Below are 19001 nucleotides of genomic sequence, written 5' to 3'. Positions count from 1 at the left end.
ATTGTTGCAGGACAATATTAACAAAAGGAAAGCCTTGTTTGTGCTTAACCTCTTCTCGCCCGCCACCTATTTACTGTGGCAGTGCGGCCCTCCTGCCAAACTGACGTAGACCTACGTCAGTCATGCTCCTGCAGCTAGGGGGCGAGCGCGATGACTCAGATGCACGGGGCAGGTGGCTTCCGATTGCCGCCTGACACCCGCGATCGTCCCTGCTGAGAGAGAAGAACGGTCAGCTAATGTAAACACAGCTGACTGTTCTTCTCCCTGGAATGATCACAGAGCTCCTGTGATCCTTCTATATAGGATCACAGGTCTCTGTGATCATTTCACAAGCCACACCCTCCCCCCACAGTTAGAAACACGCCCCTAGGTACACATTTAACCTCTTGATCACCCACTGTTTTAACCCCTTCCCTCCCAATGTCATTATTACAGTAACAGTGCATATTTATAGCACTGATTACTGTAGTAATGTCACTGGTCCCCCCAAAAGTGTCAAAAATGTCAGTTAGGGGTCCGATCTGTCCGCCGCAATGTCGCAGTCCCGCTAAAAATCGCAGATCACCGCCATTACTAGTAAAAAATAAAAACAATAAAAATTACATAAATCTTTCCCGTAGTTAGTAGACGCGATAACTTTTGCGCAAACCAATCAAAATACGCTTATTGTGATTTTTTTTTACCAAAAATATGTAGCAGAAAACAATTTGGCCTAAAATGTAAAAAAATAAATAACAATTTGATTTAGATTTTTTTTTTTTTTTTTGAGAATGTTATATAGCAGAATGTGAAAAATATTGTTTTTTTTTTTTTCAGAATTGTCGCTGTTTTTTTTCGTTTATAGTGCAAAAAATAAAAATCGCACATGTGATTAAATATCACCAAAAGAAAGCTCTATTTGTGGGAAAAAAGGACATCAATTTTATTTGGGTACAGCGTCGGTACATTGTCCGTTAACCACTTAAGCCCCAGAGGATTTGGCTGCTCAAAGACGAGGGCCTATTTTGCGATTCGGCACTGCGTGAATTTAACGGAAAATTGCGCGGTCGTGCGACGCTGTACCCAAATGAAATTGACGCCCTTATTTTCCCACAAACAGAGCTTTCTTTTGGTGGTATTTGATCATCTGTGCGATTTTTACTTTTTGCGCTATAAACAAAAAAAGAGCAACAATTTTGAAAAAATAACAATATTTTTCAAATTTTTTATATGAAATTCTCAAAAAAAAAAATGTAAAAATCAAAATGTTTTAACATTTTAGGCTAATTTGTTTTCTGCTACATATTTTTGGTAAAAAAAATCGCAATAAGCGTATTTTGATTGGTTTGCGCAAAAGTTATTGCATTTACTAACTACGGGAAAGATTTCTGTCATTTTTATTGTTTTTATTTTTAGTAATGGCGGCAGTCTGCGATTTTTTTTGCGGGACTGCGACATTGTTGCGGTCAAATTTGACCCCTGACTGACATTTTTGACACTTTTGGGGGTACCAGTGTCATTACTACAGTAATCAGTGCTATAAATATGCACTGTTACTGTAAAAAATGACACTGGCAGGGAAGGGGTTAACTTTATTAGTGATCAAGGGGTTAAGTGTGTCCCTAGGGGCGTGATTCTAACTGTCAAGGGGTGTGGCTTGTGATGTAACCACAGAGACATTCGATCCTACATAGCAGGATCGTATAGTCTCTGCAGTTACACCAGGGAGAATGACAGGCGGCTTTGTTTACATCAGCCGCCTGCCTTTCTCCCTCTCCAGCGGGAGATCGCGAGTGACCGGAGCCGCCGGTCACTTGCATGGGGATGTCAGGGAACAAGCGGTGGCGGAAGCGCGCCGCCGGCTGCGCGTGCTCGCCCCCTAGAGGCTCGTGGGTGAGTGATGTACCGGTACGTCACTTTGCCCAGGAGGGGTTGGCAGCCGCAGTATATGTACTTGCAGCGGTCGGCAAGTGGTTAAAGTAATGCAGTGTTGAATCGCAAAATAGGGCCTGGTCAGGAAGGGGGCAAATCCTTCCGGTCTTAAAGTGGTTAAACAGGACAAATTACAGAATAAAATGCATACGTTTTTTATGTGAAGTAACACTATTTATGTTTAAACTAACACTGCTCATTATTACATTTAATGGTGTAAGGATTGCACAACAAAAAAATATTGTTGCAGGACAATATTCACAAAAAGAAAGCCTTGTTTGTCCTTCAAAAGCAATGTGTATTATGTTGTTATGTTAAAGCGGAGTTCCACCCTGGGAAAGTTTTTTTTAATAAAAATACCCCCGAGACAGTCAGGGCTAGTGCATTCCACAATGGATAGCCTCTGATCTGTCCCGGGTCGCATTTACCTGCAAGAAGAAATACTTACCTTGAAAATGTATTGTCTAGCGCTGCCATCTCAGGTGTGGGCAGCTTGAAGCCAGCGCGATCCTCTTCTGTGTCCCCTTCCGTCTTCTTCGGTCCCACGATGCACTGCACCGGCCCCGCCGTCACTTCTGGTGCCTCAGCGTCATCCCTGCACAGCTTCTGGGCATGCCCAGAAGCTGTTAAGCAAGGTATGACGGCGCCTGCATCGGAACTCACGTCGGGGCCGGTGCAGACGCATTGATTCCTGGGAGCGATGACGTTCAGCTCCCAGGAATCATTGCAAGCCAGGAAGTGACGAATTGCTGTGGCCGCCGAGGGGAGGAAGAGGAAGTAAGGTAAGTATATTTTCTTCTAATCCAAGGTAAGTAAAAAAAAAAAAAAAATTGCGATTATCCATTTGTTTTTCAGGTGACCCGGAGCAAGAAGATGGAGGTAAGTATAATTTTAGGCTGGAACTCCGCTTTAAGTAGTGACAAAATTATCACTGAATAAATAGGGTCATAGCTGAAAATTCAAAAATGCTCTGGTCCATAAGGGGTAAACAGGTGTGAGAACTGAAGTGGTCAATTCCCTTTTCCCATCATATTGTTTCATTACACAGTACGGGTCTCTTTAACACTAATAATAAAATCATACTCTTAACTGGAAATATTTTTTAGTATACAGAGGACATATCTAACCCTTATCTTCTCATAAAGAAATTCAGTTTTATTTCAGATAGCTTAGATCTCCCATCCCAATCACTTTGCTATTGTCAGATAACATCATAGCCAAGTCTGTGACTCAAAAAGAGTCACACTATACTGAGTGCATACACATTACTGAGCTGTGCTGGAGCTAAACACACAGAAAACTTCTACCAGAAACAACCCGACTTCAGGTAAGGACAATACTATCATAGGAAGCATACATAATGACCTCACTAATGCGCTTCTGGAAGAATGGTCAAACATTCCCATAGACACACTCCTAAACCTTGTGGACAGCCTTCCCAGAAGAGTTGAAGCTGTTATAGCTGCAAAGGGTGGACCAACTCAATATTGAACCCTACGGACTAAGACTGGGATGCCTCTAAAGTTCATGTGTGTGTAAAGGCAGGCGTCCCAATACTTTTGGTAATATGGTGTATTTACTTAAGAGTTTAATATGTATGGGAAGTAAATGCTTTCTATAAGAGTGGTAAACATTACGAAGATGTATTTTTATTAAATGTCGAGCTGTTACAGGATCAGCTACAGCATGCAATCTCTTGCCATAATTCATTACCATTGCCTGCTATTTGCTCCGTATGTGTTTTTACAAACATAGTTGACAAAGCAACATTGATACATTTTTATTTTGGGTATAATGCATTTTCTATTATTTAGTTGTTGGTACTCATGTGTTGGGGTGTTTTATGGTGTATATTGAGATTATAGAAATCGTTATAGATGTATCTATGCCTTGATTAATTTGTTGACATAAAGGGGTTGATTTACTAAAACTGAAGAGTGCAAAATCTAGTGAAGCTGTGCATGGTAACCAATCAGCTTCCAGATTTTTTTTTTTTTGTCAAAGCTTAATTGAACAAACTGAAGTTAGAAGCTGATTGGCTACCATGCAGCGCTGCACCAGATTTTGCTCTCTCCAATTTTAGTAAATCAACCCTTAAAGTATTTTTAGTTCTGTAGTGAAACAATGAAAATTGTTAATAAAATTATAAAAATAAATTTGCCTCCCAGTTTGCTTGGTCAGGATTTTTCTTCAGAGGTCGCAGTGTACCTTTGCTACATATTGCTTAAATCACATTTACATGTATTGGTTTTGATTTTGCAGAGCATCAAAACGTGATATCTGACCCCCTGACATGTCTGGAAGTATGGAGACCAACACCACTGAGGAAACCTACATTAATGGAGACTTCGATATGACTGTGTTTAAAATACTTAATGTTTCATCTGTAGTGGTTTTATCTGGGATATGTTTGCTGGGAATAACTGGAAATGGTTTGGTCATCTGGTTTGTTGCCTTCAGGATGAAGAAGACGGTCAACTCTGTTTGGTTCTTAAGTTTGGCTTTTGCCGATTTTACTTTCAACCTTTTCTTACCCTTTTCTGTCACTTACATTGCACTTGACTTTTACTGGCCATTTGGAACCTTCATGTGCAAGCTTAACCTTCTTGCATTATATCTCAATCTGTGTGCCAGTGTCCTACAACTCACCGTCATCAGCATCGATCGCTGCATCTCCGTAGTCTTCCCTGTTTGGTGTCAGAACCATCGCACCGTGAGACTGGCTGTGAAAGTTGTTTTTGTGATTTGGATTGTATCTCTTCTACTCAATGTATCTTACTTTACAAATACTTACATATATAATACAGATGATTATACATTTGTGGCTTGTGTGGAAGATTGGTTCATGAAGGATGTACAAACTATAATAAGATTTATTGTTCTGTTTGTTATACCTTTTACCATCATTATCTTCTCTTACACCGTCATCTTTTTGCGTATTCGAAGAAACCGCAGAGCAACGTCTACCAAACCTTTCAAAGTTATTGCTGCTGTCATCATTTCTTTCTTTATTTGCTGGTTTCCTTTTCATGTATTTGCCATCATGGAGTCATACGGAAGCTACACTTTGCATTATAATTCCTGGCCTGCAATTTATATAGGCAGATGTATAACATCTGTGTTGGCTTTTTCAAACAGCTGTGTTAACCCTCTTCTCTATGTCTTCATTGGGCAAGACTTCAAGAAAAAATTCTGGACTGCCATTAAATCTGCATTTGAGAGAACTTTTAATGAGGATGCCAACGTGCCAGATCCAAATCCAAATAGACACCGGTTTTTACCTGATTATGCAATAAGCCAAATGTGATAGAGTTGTTTCAACACATATTGAAGGATGATATGCTAACATTTGAAAATTAATGTGTTTTTTTTTATAATAAAATAGATGTGCTTGGGAACTGTGTGCCTGAATAAAGTTTATTGACTGTAAAACATTTTTTTTAATTGCTTTGGATAGAGTATAGCAATAGGAACAACATGACTTCAAGTAGTGATCGTCCGATATCGGTTTTTAGTTGCCGATACCGATACTGATATTTTGGCCAATACATATCGGTATTGGCCGATATTGGCTGATATTTTCATACAAAAAAAACATTTTTTAATTTTTTTTTATTTTACAGGTACTCTTGTGAAGACCCCAAACCCCTCCTCTGCACTTAAAAGCATTCAAAACCCCAAGTTTGGCTGTTTTGAATGCTGTCATTTTTTTAAATCTAGTGCCAGACAGTACTCGGAAGTGATGTCACTCATGACATCACTTCTGGGTTTTTACATGGAGACCCGATCAGAGCCGAATGCGGCTTTGATCGGGTCTTCGTTGGCCATGCAGGCTGGTTGCCCGGGTCTCCCGGTGGGACAGGAGACCTGGGCAAGCCGCAGAAGGCTGTGGGGGGGGGGGGGGGGTCCCCTCCGCTACTTGTAATGACAGCCGAGCGGCTTCTCAACCGCATCAGTTGTCATTACAAGACAGCCAACCGTCAGCTATGGACACCGGTACCGGGGTGATGCCTCTAGCTGCAGGCATCACTCCGGTACAAGCACTTTCCCAAAATATTGGCAATATCGGTAAATCCAAAGGCCGATTCCGATATATTGGGGAAAGTGCATATCGGCCCTCGATATATCGGCTTTGCCGATAATCGGTCGATCTCTAACTCCAAGTAAAGACAATGACATCATTAACATAATACATTAAGAATCATATACGTATTGCTAAGAAATATATTGTAGGAGAAAACTGGTAAGCAAAGGGAATGCATTCTATAGTATTCCATGTACAGGTAACTGATACCTAGTAAGTACCTAAAAGTTTAATGTGACGTTACCTGTTGCAATAAAATTGTATGGTAGAACAAAAAGCCTCTTGGACTGCACAAGTTTTCATTGCAAATGATTTTACCTTGTATCTGCATTGGTCTGTAGACAGGTAATGTCATGTAAATTAACACTGTTCAGCAGATGCAGATTGTTCTAGGTCTACAGCTGCACATACAGTATCTAATAAAAGTGAGTACACCCCTCACATTTTTGTAATTTTTTTATTATATCTTTTTCACTAAATAAAGGACACTTTGCTACAATGTAAAGTAGTGAGTATACAGCTTATATATCAGTGTACATTTGCTGTCACCTCAAAATAACTCAACACACAGCCATTAATGTCTAAACAGCTGGAAACAAAAGTGAGCACAAAAAAAAAGTGATAATGTCCAAATTGGGCCCAAAGTGTCAATATTTTGTGTGGCCACCATTATTTTCCTGCACTGCCTTAACTCTCTTGGGCATAGAGTACACCAGAGCTTCACAGGTTGCCACTGGGCCCAATTAGCCATTTTCCCTCCCTGATGTCATGTGACTTGTTAGTGTTACAAGGTCTCAGGTCTGAATAGGGAGCATGTGTGTTAAATTTGATGTTATCTCTCTCACTCTCTCATACTGGTCACTGGAATTTCAACATGGCACCTTTTGGCAAAGAACTCTCTGAGGATCTGAAAAAAAGAATTGTTGCTCTACATAAATATAGCATAGGCTATAGGAAGATTGCAAAAACCCTGAAACTGATCTTCAGCATGGTGGCCAAGACCATACAGTTGTTTAACAGGAAAGGTTCCGGAACTCAGAACAGGCCTCGCCATGGTTGACAAGAGAAGTTGAGTGCACATGCTCAGCGTCATATCCACAGGTTGTCTTTAGGAAATAGATGTATGAGTGCTGCTAGCATTGCTGCAGAGGTTGAAGGTTTGGGGGTTCAGCCTGTCAGTGCTCAGACCATACGCTGCACACTGTCATCCCAGAAGGAAGCCTCTTCTAAAAATGATGCACAAGAAAGCCTGCAAACAGTTTGCTGAAAACAAGCAGAATAAGGACATGGATTACTGGAACCATGTCCTGGAATCTGATGAGACCAAGATAAACTTATTTAGACGGTGTCAAGCGTGTGTGGCGGCAACCAGGTCAAGTGTGTCTTGCCTACAGTCAAGCATGGTGGTGGGAGTGTGATGGTCTGGGGCTGCATGAGTGCTGCTGGCACTGGGGAGGTACAGTTCATTGAGGGAACCATGAATGCCAACATGTACTGTAACATACTGAAGCAGAGCATGATCCCCTCCCTTCAGAGACTGGGCCACAGGGCAGTATTCCCTGCAGTATTCTGGGCATGCCCAGAAGCTGTGCAGGGATGACGTGCCTGCACCGGAACTGACGAGCGGGGCCGGTGCAGAGCATTGTGGGACTGAAGAGGACACGGAAGAGGACGCAGAAGAGGACGCGCTGGCTTCAGCTGCCCACACCTGAGATGGCAGTGCTGGAGAAGAAATTTTCAAGGTAAGTATTTCTTCTAAAAGGTAAGTGTGACCATTATGGAATGTACTAGCCCTGACTGTCCGGAGGTATTTTTAGTGAAAAATAGTTTCCAATGGCCGGAACTCCGCTTTAATGCAGGGATCTCCAAACTTTGGCCCTCCAGCTGTTGTGGAACTACACATCTCATGAGGCATTGTAAAACTCTGACATGCACAGACATGACTAGGCATGATGGGAATTGTAGTTCCTGAACAACTGGAGAGCCATAATTTGGAGACCCCGGCCAAGTTTAAAAAAAAAAAAAAAAAACGGTTGACTCTAGAAGCACTTTAAGCTAATTAGTGAGATTGCCTAATCACTGGCTGGGGTGGGGCATAGATAAGCCCAATTACTCTACTGCAGCTTAGTCTTTAGAGATGATATTGGGAGTGTAAAACCTAGCTATGCTGTTTGGTAGTGGTACCTTGCTAATATAAGAATCTGAATAGAATCAAATATCGTTTGGCAAGTAAAACTATTGTAGATGGTAAACTCCGCGCTCATGATAATGTACTTGGATGAGAAATAAGTAATAGGCTGCTGCCTCCCTAAAATATAGTCAAAGACTATGTAAAGAAGTAAAAGAAAAAAGGGGGATGGCGCTGCTAGTTTCCCATATACAAATTCCAATTGTTGGTTTAACTTTTTGTCTAAGGTGCAGCTTTAGGACTTACTCAATCCTTTGTACCCCCCCCCCCCCCCCCCTGCAGTTTTGTCTCCTTCGATAGCAGTACAGCTAAGCCAGGTTTGGAAGGATTATGTATGAGAAGTTTAACTGTCTTTTAGTGTTCTAAGAATCTCACTGTAAGTACAAAATAGTTTTTTCACAATCTGTCCTCTTTGATGGCAGAGGAAAAGATAACCTAGTATGTGTGGGCAGTACGGGGCTCTTTAACATTGAAAATAAAGTCATATGAGTAACTGAAAATATTTTTTATTATACGGAGGACATCTTCTATCTTATCATCAGTTTTCTTTCAGGCACTCAGTTTAAATCCTTATCTCTTTGGTATTGTCAGATAACATCATAGCCAAGTCTTAGACCCAAAACAAGTCACCATAAACGGAGTGCATACACTTTACTGAGCTGAGCTGGAGCTAATCACACTGAAAACTTCTACCAGAAACAACTTGACTTTAGGTAAGGACAAAAATATCATAAAAAGAATACAGAAGGGATCATAATGACCTCACAAATGCGCTTCTGGAAGAATGGTCAAACATTCCCATAGACACACTCCTAAACCTTGTGGACAGCATTCCCAGAAGAGTTGAAGCTGTTATAGCTGCAAAGGGTGGGCCAACTCAATATTGAACCCTACGGACTAAGACTGGGATGCCATTAAAGTTCATGTGTGTGTAAAGGCAACATTTTTTTTTTTTTAAAAAAAAAACAGAAATCTAATGAGCACAGGGAAGGTTTTCTATAGCATTCTTTTAGGTTGGTAACTGAGACCACGTAAATAGTGGTATAGTATAACTAATATGGTGTGGTGGGGCAGCAAGTGTCTTGGGCTTTTTAATACATCCATTGGGAAATACAGTTTATTTAAAGCTTCTTGTTTCCTGCTGGATTCTGTAGACAGAGTGTTCCATCTATACTAACCTTTTTATATAGCTGTAGGTTACTAAAAGTCTACTGCTGTAGACAAATTCTTATAGAGAAAAACCCTGATCACCTTCTTTACTTTGTAGTGCATTGGATGCAGTGCTTTAAGTGGCCCAAAAGAGGTGTCGGTACTCTATTATAGCCCTTTAAATTTTGTCCCCCCCCCCCCACCCCACATCAGGGTCCCCACAGAGCACCCCCCTGGCCTGGGCTGGGACTCCGGAGCAGGGGAACTCACTGGTGTTGACTGGTCTGGCTCTGGAGTGGGAAATATTCTTGGGGGGGCAATTGAGGGTCCAAAATACTGGTACGCTAAGGCGCACGGAGAGGTATGCTCAAGAGCCATATTTGGAAGTGGCGGTACTGAGTACCAGTGCATACCGGCCCACTTAAAGCACTGTTTGGATGGATTAAAACACATGTGTCAAACACAAGTCCGTGGGCCAAATCCATTTTATGTGTCCCTCACACCTCTCCTGCAGCTGCAGGGGAGCTCCAGACCTCCTCCAGACCCTGTGCTTTCTGCTTTCCAGCAATGCCTCTAGCTTCTTCCCAGCAGCAGCACAAGGTAAGGGTGGTGTACTGTAATGTAAAGGAGGGTGGGGGACTCAACTTCCAATGGTGGGGAGGCTCCTGACATCTTATGTAAGGGTAGGGGATGCCCTGGACATCTAGTCTTATGGATACAACTGCCCCTTTTGAGGGCAATCATATTGCTGATGCAGCCCTTGATTAAATTGAGTTTGACACCCCTGGATTAGAATGATATAAGGCTTACATAGGATAATTATGAGGTTGAGTCCTACACACCTAAAATCTTTATATTCTGTATCTTTATTAACAACATTATGTCTATTCTCCCATTGGCAACAAAAAGATATTGGGGGGCACACCCTAAACACACAATTCTAAGGTTGGTGCTGCTATAAAGACCAATATGCAAATTAAACCATAAAAAAGCGCACACATACACGAAAAAAAGTTGCTTTAAAATCTTGCAAGGCTATTTAAAAACACCTGCTCTTAATAAATAAATATGGGGATTTAGTCCCACCATATGGCCATATTGTGCTTAAGCCCACCACTACGTCAAAGCAGTGGCATCTTAAGAGCATTATAGGCCCCGGGCAATGCAGTGCACTGGGGCCCCGCCTACACAATCACCCACCGGAATAAAAATGCAAATTATCGATAAGGTGATATTTATTGGTACAGCAGTGCCAGGCTAATGACAGCTCCCAAGTTTGGAGGCTGGATCCGGTGAACACACACAGGGACGGGAGTCAGACTTGACTGTCCTTTGTGTGCCTGTTCCTGTGGAGGCAGACAGGCATTCCTGCAGTTGTGAGCTCCCCCTGCATGGCCCAAGTGGCCTGACAGTAGCACAGGGCCGACATGCGACTTTGACGGTCAAAGTACCCCATTTTCAGTGGGTCCTACACTATTCATAGAAAAGATAAACCCCACTTTTCAGAACCATAGGGCATACTCATTCTTTGCATGGGAGAAGTTTGCTAGCTGCAGATTCCTCTGTTAAAACTGCAATGAAGGGACCCCTCCTATGACTACTCACAGGTGGACATGATAATGAGGTATGGGTGTTGGAGAGTGGGGTGCTCCACCCAAAAGTCTGGATATTGGATATTCTCCCATTGGTTCGTAATTTAAATATACAATGATGAGATGAGCCATATGACTATCAGATGCTGCAGGTATGAAAAGTAAATGCTTTCTATAAGAGTGATATACATTTTGAACATTTTTTTATATGTGGAGCTGTTACAGGATCAGCTACAGTATGCAATCCCTTGCCATAATTCATTACCGTAGCCTACTATTTGCCTAATATCTATTTTTACAAACTTAGTTGGCATAGCAACATTGATACATTTTTACGTTGAGTATATTTTTTAGTTGTTGGCACTCTTGTGTTGGGGATTTTTAAGGTGTTATGGTGAGATAATGTATCTTAAAAAACCTTCCTCGATAATAAATAAATAAATAAAGATTCATATTTGTCTTTATTCTCCATTCACACTGGTACGACTTGTCAGGCAAATTGGTCAGCCCGACAAGTCACGCACCGTCGCGTCCCATAGTGTAGTACAGGACCGGTTCTAATAGGAGCGACACTTATGGCGCTTTTCCACTGCATGGAACCGTACCAGTTCGGCACGTTTTTGTGCTTTTCCACTGCGGTACCACATGGTATAGGGTCGGAACGGTTTGGTACGGTACGGTATAGGTTTGCTTTTCCACTGCATGGAACCGAACGGTACGGTACGGTACGGCTCTGAAAAAACAGTACCTACTCGATTGTGGTTCCAACAGGTACCAAACTGGTACCATATCCCACAATCCTTTGCATGCAGTCACTACTAGCCACTGATTGGTCAGAGAATCACACCCACCCCATTGTTATCCCACCCACTTAACTTTAGTACTACTTTAGTGGAAAAGCAAACCTATACCGTACCGTACCGAACCGTTCCGACACTATACCATGCGGTACCACAGTGGAAAAGCAAACCAGGCCAAGCAGGGCCGAGTAGAGCCGAGCTGGTACTAGCCGGTACTTGCAGTGGAAAAGTGCCATTAGAAAAAGGGTCCTGTACTACTTCGGGGCGACCTGGAGCGACTTGCATAGACATTCATTTTATGAAGTCCGTGCAAGTCCTGCCAAAGTCGCAGTGCACGCGACTACACAGGTCGTTCCCTAAGTCGGATCGCCGTAGTGTGAACCGAGTCTTGTTTACTTTATAGTGCTGTAGTGAAACAATAAAAATTGATCATAAAATGCTTAAAATAAATGAGCACCCCCCCCCCCCCATTTGCTTGTTCGGGATGTTTTTTCAGAGGTCACAGGGTACCTTTCTTACATATTGCTTGAATCAAATTTACATTTGATTTACAATTGATTTTGGTTTTGATTTTCGATTTTTACAATGTAACTATGTAAATTTCCACGTTTTGGTTTTGATTTTGCAGAGCATCAAAACTTGATATCTGACAGATGACATGTCTGGAAGTATGGAGACCAACGCCACCGAGGAAACTTACACGAATGAAGACTTCTATACCACTGTGTTTAAAATACTTAATGTTTCATTCATGGTGGTTATATCTGGGATATGTTTGTTGGGAATAACTGGAAATGGTCTGGTCATCTGGTTTGTTGGCTTCAGGGTGAAGAAGACGGTCAACTCTGTTTGGTTCCTAAGTTTAGCTGTTGCCGATTTTATCTATTGCCTTTTCCTACCCTTAACTGTTACTTATTTGGCCCTTGACTATCACTGGCCATTAGGAACCTTTATGTGCAAGCTGATCCTTATTGCAATATATCTCAATCAGTCTGCCAGTGTCCTACAACTCACCATCATCAGCATTGATCGCTGCATCTCCGTAGTCTTCCCTGTTTGGTGCCAGAACCATCGCACCGTGAGACTGGCTGTGAAAGTTGCTCTCTCTGTTTGGATTGTATCTCTTCTATTTAATGTATCTTACTTTACAAATGCATACATATATGATAAACATGATAAATCTGTGGCTTGTGTGGAAGACTGGCTAACACGCAATGTACAAATTATAATAAGATTTATTGCTCTGTTTGTTATACCTTTTACCATCATTATCTTCTGTTACGCTGTCATCTTTTTGCGTATTGAAAGAAATCGCACAGTAACATCTACCAAACCTTTCAAAGTTATTGCTGCTGTCATCATTTCTTTCTTTATTTGCTGGTTTCCTCACCATGTATTTTCCATCATGTCTTCATACGGAGGCTACACATGGAATCGTCATTTCCGGCTTATAATTGGTATAGGAGGACGTTTATCAGATGTGTTGGTAGATTTAAGCAGCTGTGTTAACCCTCTTCTCTATGTCTTCATTGGACAAGACTTCAAGAAAAAATTCTGGAGCGCCATTAAATCTGCGTTTGAGAGAACTATTATTGAGGATGCCAACATGCCAGATCCAAATCCATATAGACACAGATTTTTACCTGATCGTGCAATAAGCCAAGTATGATAGAGTTGTTTAAAAATAAACTGAGGAATGATTTGCCAACATTTAAAAACGAATGTGCTTTATCTATTAACTAGGGATCGACCAATTATCGGCAAAGCCGATATATTGAGGGCCGATATGCACTTTCCCCCGATATATCGGAATCGGCCCCTGAAGTTACCGATATTGCCGATATTTCGGAAAGTGCTTGTACCGGAGTGATGCCTGCAGCTAGAGGCATCAACCCGGTACCGGCGTCCATAGCAGACGATTGGCTGTCTTGTAATGACAACAGATGCGGCTGAGAAGCCGCTCGGCTGTCATTACAAGGAGCGGGAGGGGACGCCCCCCCTCACGCCGCCTTCCGCGCCTCACCCGGGTCACCCGTCCCACCAGCCACCGAAGACCCGATATAAGCCACATTCGGCTCTGATCGGGTCTCCATGTAAAAACCCGGACGTGATATTTATTCGCTATTGTCACACAACTGGGTGGGCTCAGGGCGCAGTGCTCTGCGACCCGAGCCCACCCTTTTTTGAAGCCTATTAGAGCCAATGCATCTGGCGCCCTGCATGTAGATTAGGGGGCCAGACGCATTGATGGGGGGGCGGCGCCCCTGCGCCCCCAATGGACGGGCCACCACTGGTGGTGGATGTAATCCTAGACTCTGACCTATCCTTTAGCCCCCACATTCTACATCTTGCTGCCTTAACCCCCACAACATTTGCCCATTTCTGACTAATGACACCACAAAACAACCTATTCAGTCCTTGGTTATTTCATGCCTTGACTACTGCAAATCTCTCCTCACTGGCCATCCCTTACACAAGCTATCCCCCTTCAGTCTATTATGAATGCTGCTGCTAGATTAATACAGCTTACTAACCGATTCTTACCTGCTGCTCCTCTCTATCAATCCCTTCAGTAGCTTCCATTACTCCACCGTATAAAATTCTAAATACTAACCACAACATACATGGCCATCCACAACATCGCCCCCAGCTAGATTGCCAACCTCATCTGCGGATATCGCTCAAATCGTCCTCTCCACTCCTCCGAAGACCTCCTGCTCTCTACCTCCCTTGCTACCTCCTCCCACGCTCTCCTCCAGGACTTCTCCAGAGGCTCTCCCATCCTCTGGAACTCCCTGCCCCAGTATGTCTGGTCAGCCCCTACCCTTTAGGCAATTCCTGAAAACTCACTTATTCGGGCAAGCCTACCTTTTGTACCACCTACCCCTCCCTTTAGATTGTAAGCTCAATGAGCAGGGCCCTCCTGTCCCTCCTGTATTGAACTGGATTGCAATTGTGATTTTCCAAACAAGTGAATCACCCAAGCGCTCACTCTGATGGAAATAATAGGTGTGCTGCTCTCCTCAGGTGGGAAACTCCAAACAGAAGTGCATATGAAAGAGAAAAGGAGGTGCAAACACCTAGTGCATTACCCTTGGACACCTTTAAATCTTTTTATTAAAATGCCAAAAACATACTCACTGACATGAAGAGCAAAAATCGCATTGAATGAATCCACCACATGTGGAAGTGATCATCCCTGGGAGGGAGGGGGAGTGACTTGTGTCGGCACACTTGGTACATTTAGTATAAATCTGACTCTGCTGGAAGGTGGACTAGCTCTGAGGAAGGGAGCGTGTCCCCTGAAACGCGTTAGAAGTCCAATTACAGGGATGATCACTTCCACATGTGGTGGACTCATTCAATGCAATTTTTGCTCTTCATGTCAGTGAGTATGTTTTTGGCATTTAAATAAAAAGTTTTAAAGGTGTCCAAGGGTAATGCACTAGGTGTTCATGCCTCCTTTTATCCTTTATACGGATTGTAATTGTACTGCCCCCCCCCCCCCCCCACACACCCTCTACATTGTAAAGTGCTGCACAACCTGTCAGCGCTATAAAAATCTTGTATAGTAATATTACATATTTTTTTACACAGTATGGGGCTCTTTAACACTAAAAATAAAGTCATATGAGTAACTGAAAATATTCTTTAGTATACAGAGGACATATCTAATCTTACCATACATAAGTTCAGTTCCTTTCTGATTCTCAGCTAAAGACGTTGGTGTTGTCCGATAACGTCATAGCCAAGTCTTAGACCCCAAAAGAGTAACCATATACGGAGTGCAAAAACATTACTGAGCTGTGCTGGAGCTAAACACACCGAAAACTTCTACCAGAAACAACACGACTTCAGGTAAGGACAATAATATCAGAAAAAGAATACAGAAGGGATTAAAATGATTAACAAAATAAATAAATAAATAATTTCAGAAATCAATTGAGCAAAGGGAATGTTTTCTATAGTATTCCATTGTGCGGGTAACTGATACTAGTATGTAGTCACTAGATATAAATGACTTCATCTGTTGCACTAAAATAATTTTGTATGGAGGGGCAGCAAGTGCCTTGGAAGATTTAATACATCCGTTGGGAAATATATCTAAACTTTCTTATTTCCGTGGGAAAAATATTGACTTTTTTTGCTGCTGTAGTCTCCAGCTATAAAAAGTTTCCTATGGAAACAAACAGCTATTACGTTCTTTACATTGTAGTACATTGGATGAATTAGATTGATATAAGGGTTTACTAAGGATAATAATGAGGTTTAGTTCTACACACCTAAAATCTTAAGCTGGATACACACTATACAATTGTCTTTAGATTTTTTTTCCTTTAGATTTACCAAAACCAGATAATAGGAGGTCAAACCTAAAGACTTTCAATTTGTATGCAATCAGGCAGGTCCTTGCACTACATTGAGAAAATGGGAATTCCGCGCTAATGGATAAAAATACTAATGGCTGCAGCCTACCTCAAAATATAGTCTAACGTCTATATTCAGGTATGTGTAGGGATAGTGAGGTGGGTGGCGCTGCCAAATAATATAATCTATTGTGGTTCTAAAGATTAGAATAAGTTATGTCACTGAAAGTTATATAGTATATGGTAATAAGATCCAATAAAAACAAATAGCTAAAAGTAATGATGATAATACAGTAATAAATAATATAAGTGAATAAGTGCAATAAGGTGACAGTGACCGAAATGATATGCTCAATGTATAAAAAATATGATATAGAAAAATAAAAAATGAATAAAAAATATTTTAAAGTGAATTTACATGCAGGGAACTGGACGCATGGATTCCAATGCGTTTTTTTTTTTTTTTTTAAGCACGTGATTGGAGCCAGAGGCTCTAATAGGCTTCATAAAAGGGTGGGCTTGGGGTGCAGAGCACTGCGTCCTGAGCTCACCCAGTTGTATGGCAATAGCAAATGAATATTAGCTATTCTCACACAGGTTATCCTCCTGGCCAATCAGGAAGCAGGTCCTGAGACCCGTTTCCCGATTGGCCGAAATGAGAAGCCATGCCATTGGCCAAGGAAGAGGAGGAGGGAGGAGACGCAGGAGACTGAAAGGGAAGCCACCGCCACTGCTGCCTCCTGCCCTCCACATGTCCAGGGTGAGTGAGCCGATGACCAGGGGGGGAGGATATGGTGTGTGGGCTGGTGTGGTCCGGGGGGGGGTTATGGTGTGTGGGCTGGTGTGGTCCGGGGGGAGGTATGCTGCCTCCTGCCCTCCACATGTCCAGGGTGAGTGAGCCGATGACCGGGGGGGGGGATATGGTGTGCAGGCTGGTGTGGTTGGGGGGGGTATGGTGAGTGGGCTGGTGTGGTCCGGGGGGGGGGTATGGTGTGGTCCGTCTGCCGTCCCGTCGACCCATGGAGCGCCAGCCGCCACTGCATGTGAGTTGCTAAATGTTGAACCTTCAATAAATGTATCCATATTACTACACTTAAAAGAGCCTCTCTTCTCTTTTATACTCTGTAGCCCCTGCTGGATTTTGGATCATATTGCTATAATCTTTTTATATTGACTATAAACTGAAGGATTTATGAATAAATGGTTGTTGGAGGAATCATCTAAGTTTCCATTATTTCTTATGGGGAAATTCGCTTTGATATACAAGTGCTTTGGATTACAAGCATGTTTCCGGCACGAATTATGCTCCCAATCCAAGGTTTTACTGTACATCAATAAAGATGTATAAACTGTATGCCAGCATTGTTTCATTTATTTAGAGCCGTGCTTCCTTTTTTATCTGACAAAAACCCTTTTTAGTGCTGTAATGAAACAATGAAGATTGTTCATATAAATATAAAAATAAATCCCCCCCCCCAGTTTACTTGGTCAAGATGTTTCTTCAGAGGTCACAGTGAACCTTCGCTACATATTGCTTAAATCCCATTTACATGTATTGGTTTTGATTTTGCAGAGCATCGAATTTGATATCTGACCCCCTGACATGTCTGGAAGTATGGAGACCAACACCACTGAGGAAGACTCCTTTACCACTATACATAAATTACTTGATGTTTCATCCATGGTGGTTATATCTGGGATATTTTTGTTGGGAATAACTGGAAATGGTCTCGTCATCTGTTTTGTTGCCTTCAGGATGAAGAAAACGGTCAACTCTGTTTGGTTCTTAAGTTTAGCTTTTGCCGACTTTACCTTCAGCCTTTTTCTACCCTTAACTATCACTTACGTTGCCCTTAGCTATTACTGGCCATTTGGAACCTTTATGTGCAAGCTTAACCGTTTTTTAACTTATCTCAATATGTCTGCCAGTGTCCTACAACTCACCATCATCAGCATTGATCGCTGCATCTCCGTAGTCTTCCCAGTTTGGTGTCATAACCATCGCACCGTGAGACTGGCTGTGAAAGTAATTCTGGCAATTTGGATTATATCTCTTTTGCTCAATGTATTTCACTTTACAAATACCCATATATATGATGAAGGCAAAGAATTTGAGTATTGTTTGGACAATTGGGTAATGCGCGATGTACAAACTATAATAAGATTTATTGTTCTGTTTGTTATAGCTTTCACCATCATTATTCTCTCTTACGCTGTCCTCTTTTTGCGTATTCGAAGAAATCACAGAATAACATCTAACAAACCTTTTAAAGTTATTGCTGCTGTCATCATTTCCTTCTTTATTTGCTGGTTTCCTTACCATGTATTTGCCATCATGTCTTCATACGGAAGCAACACATGGAATCCTAATATCTGGCTTGTCATTGACATAGGCAGACCTATATCCTGTTTGTTGGCTTATTCAAACAGCTGTGTTAACCCTCTTCTCTACGTCTTCATTGGCCAAGACTTCAAGCAAAAATTTTTGAGCGCCATTAAATCTGCATTTGAGAGAACTTTTATTGAGGATGCCAACGTGACAGATCCAAATCCAAATCCAAATAGACACAGATTTTTACCCGATCGTGCAATAAGTCAAATGTGATAAAGCTGTTTCAACACATATTGAGGGTTGATTGGACATCATTTCAAAAAGAATGTGCTTTTTCTATTAACCGCTTGCCGACCGCCGCACGACTATTTACTGCGGTGGTCAGCCCCTCACAGGCAGAGCGACGTAGTACTACGTCGCTAGCCTGTGAGGGTCTAGGGAGCGAGCGCGCGCCCCCGGAGGTGCGCTCCCGCGGGGTCACGGACCCCCCCGCGCGTGTGACCGGCGGACCCAATGTCCGCTAGTCACTCGGCGATCCCCGGTGCAGAGGGAGAAAGGCAGGCGGCTGATGTAAACAA

General features: G+C 42.2%; 3 protein-coding genes across 3 annotated transcripts in view; all 3 read left to right on the top strand.

The window, feature by feature from the left end:
* Positions 1 to 3143: 3143 nt before the first annotated feature.
* LOC309568176 (chemerin-like receptor 1) lies at positions 3144 to 5269 on the top strand. The gene is made up of 2 exons (XM_082273812.1): positions 3144 to 3238; positions 4174 to 5269. Exon 2 carries the CDS (start codon positions 4205 to 4207, stop codon positions 5216 to 5218), a length of 1014 nt encoding a protein of 337 aa, XP_082129938.1. The 5' UTR covers positions 3144 to 3238; positions 4174 to 4204; the 3' UTR covers positions 5219 to 5269.
* A 7113-nt stretch (positions 5270 to 12382) lies between these two features.
* LOC309568981 (uncharacterized protein) overlaps positions 12383 to 19001 on the top strand; it is a gene marked incomplete at both ends in the record, with an annotated part of 57298 nt that continues 50679 nt past the window's right edge. Inside the window, one exon of the mRNA XM_082274745.1 lies at positions 12383 to 13387. Coding sequence (XP_082130871.1) covers positions 12383 to 13387 — 1005 coding nt within the window. The remainder of the gene's footprint in view (positions 13388 to 19001) is intronic.
* Positions 15499 to 18696, top strand: LOC309568177 (formyl peptide receptor 2-like; the record flags this gene model as incomplete). Its single annotated transcript, XM_082273813.1, has 2 exons — positions 15499 to 15582; positions 17665 to 18696. Exon 2 carries the CDS (start codon positions 17695 to 17697, stop codon positions 18694 to 18696), a length of 1002 nt encoding a protein of 333 aa, XP_082129939.1. The 5' UTR covers positions 15499 to 15582; positions 17665 to 17694.

The sequence above is a fragment of the Pelophylax lessonae genome (assembly GCF_965119305.1).
Source record: "Pelophylax lessonae genome assembly, chromosome: 12".
Taxonomy (NCBI): Eukaryota; Metazoa; Chordata; class Amphibia; order Anura; family Ranidae; genus Pelophylax; species Pelophylax lessonae.
The sequence above is the reverse complement of the archived record's forward strand: the minus strand, read 5'-3'. Positions and strand labels throughout refer to the sequence as shown.

Bases quoted from the DNA above. Each gene is read 5' to 3' on its own strand.
- LOC309568176 (XM_082273812.1), top strand. From the start codon at position 4,205: ATGTCTGGAAGTATGGAGACCAACACCACTGAGGAAACCTACATTAAT.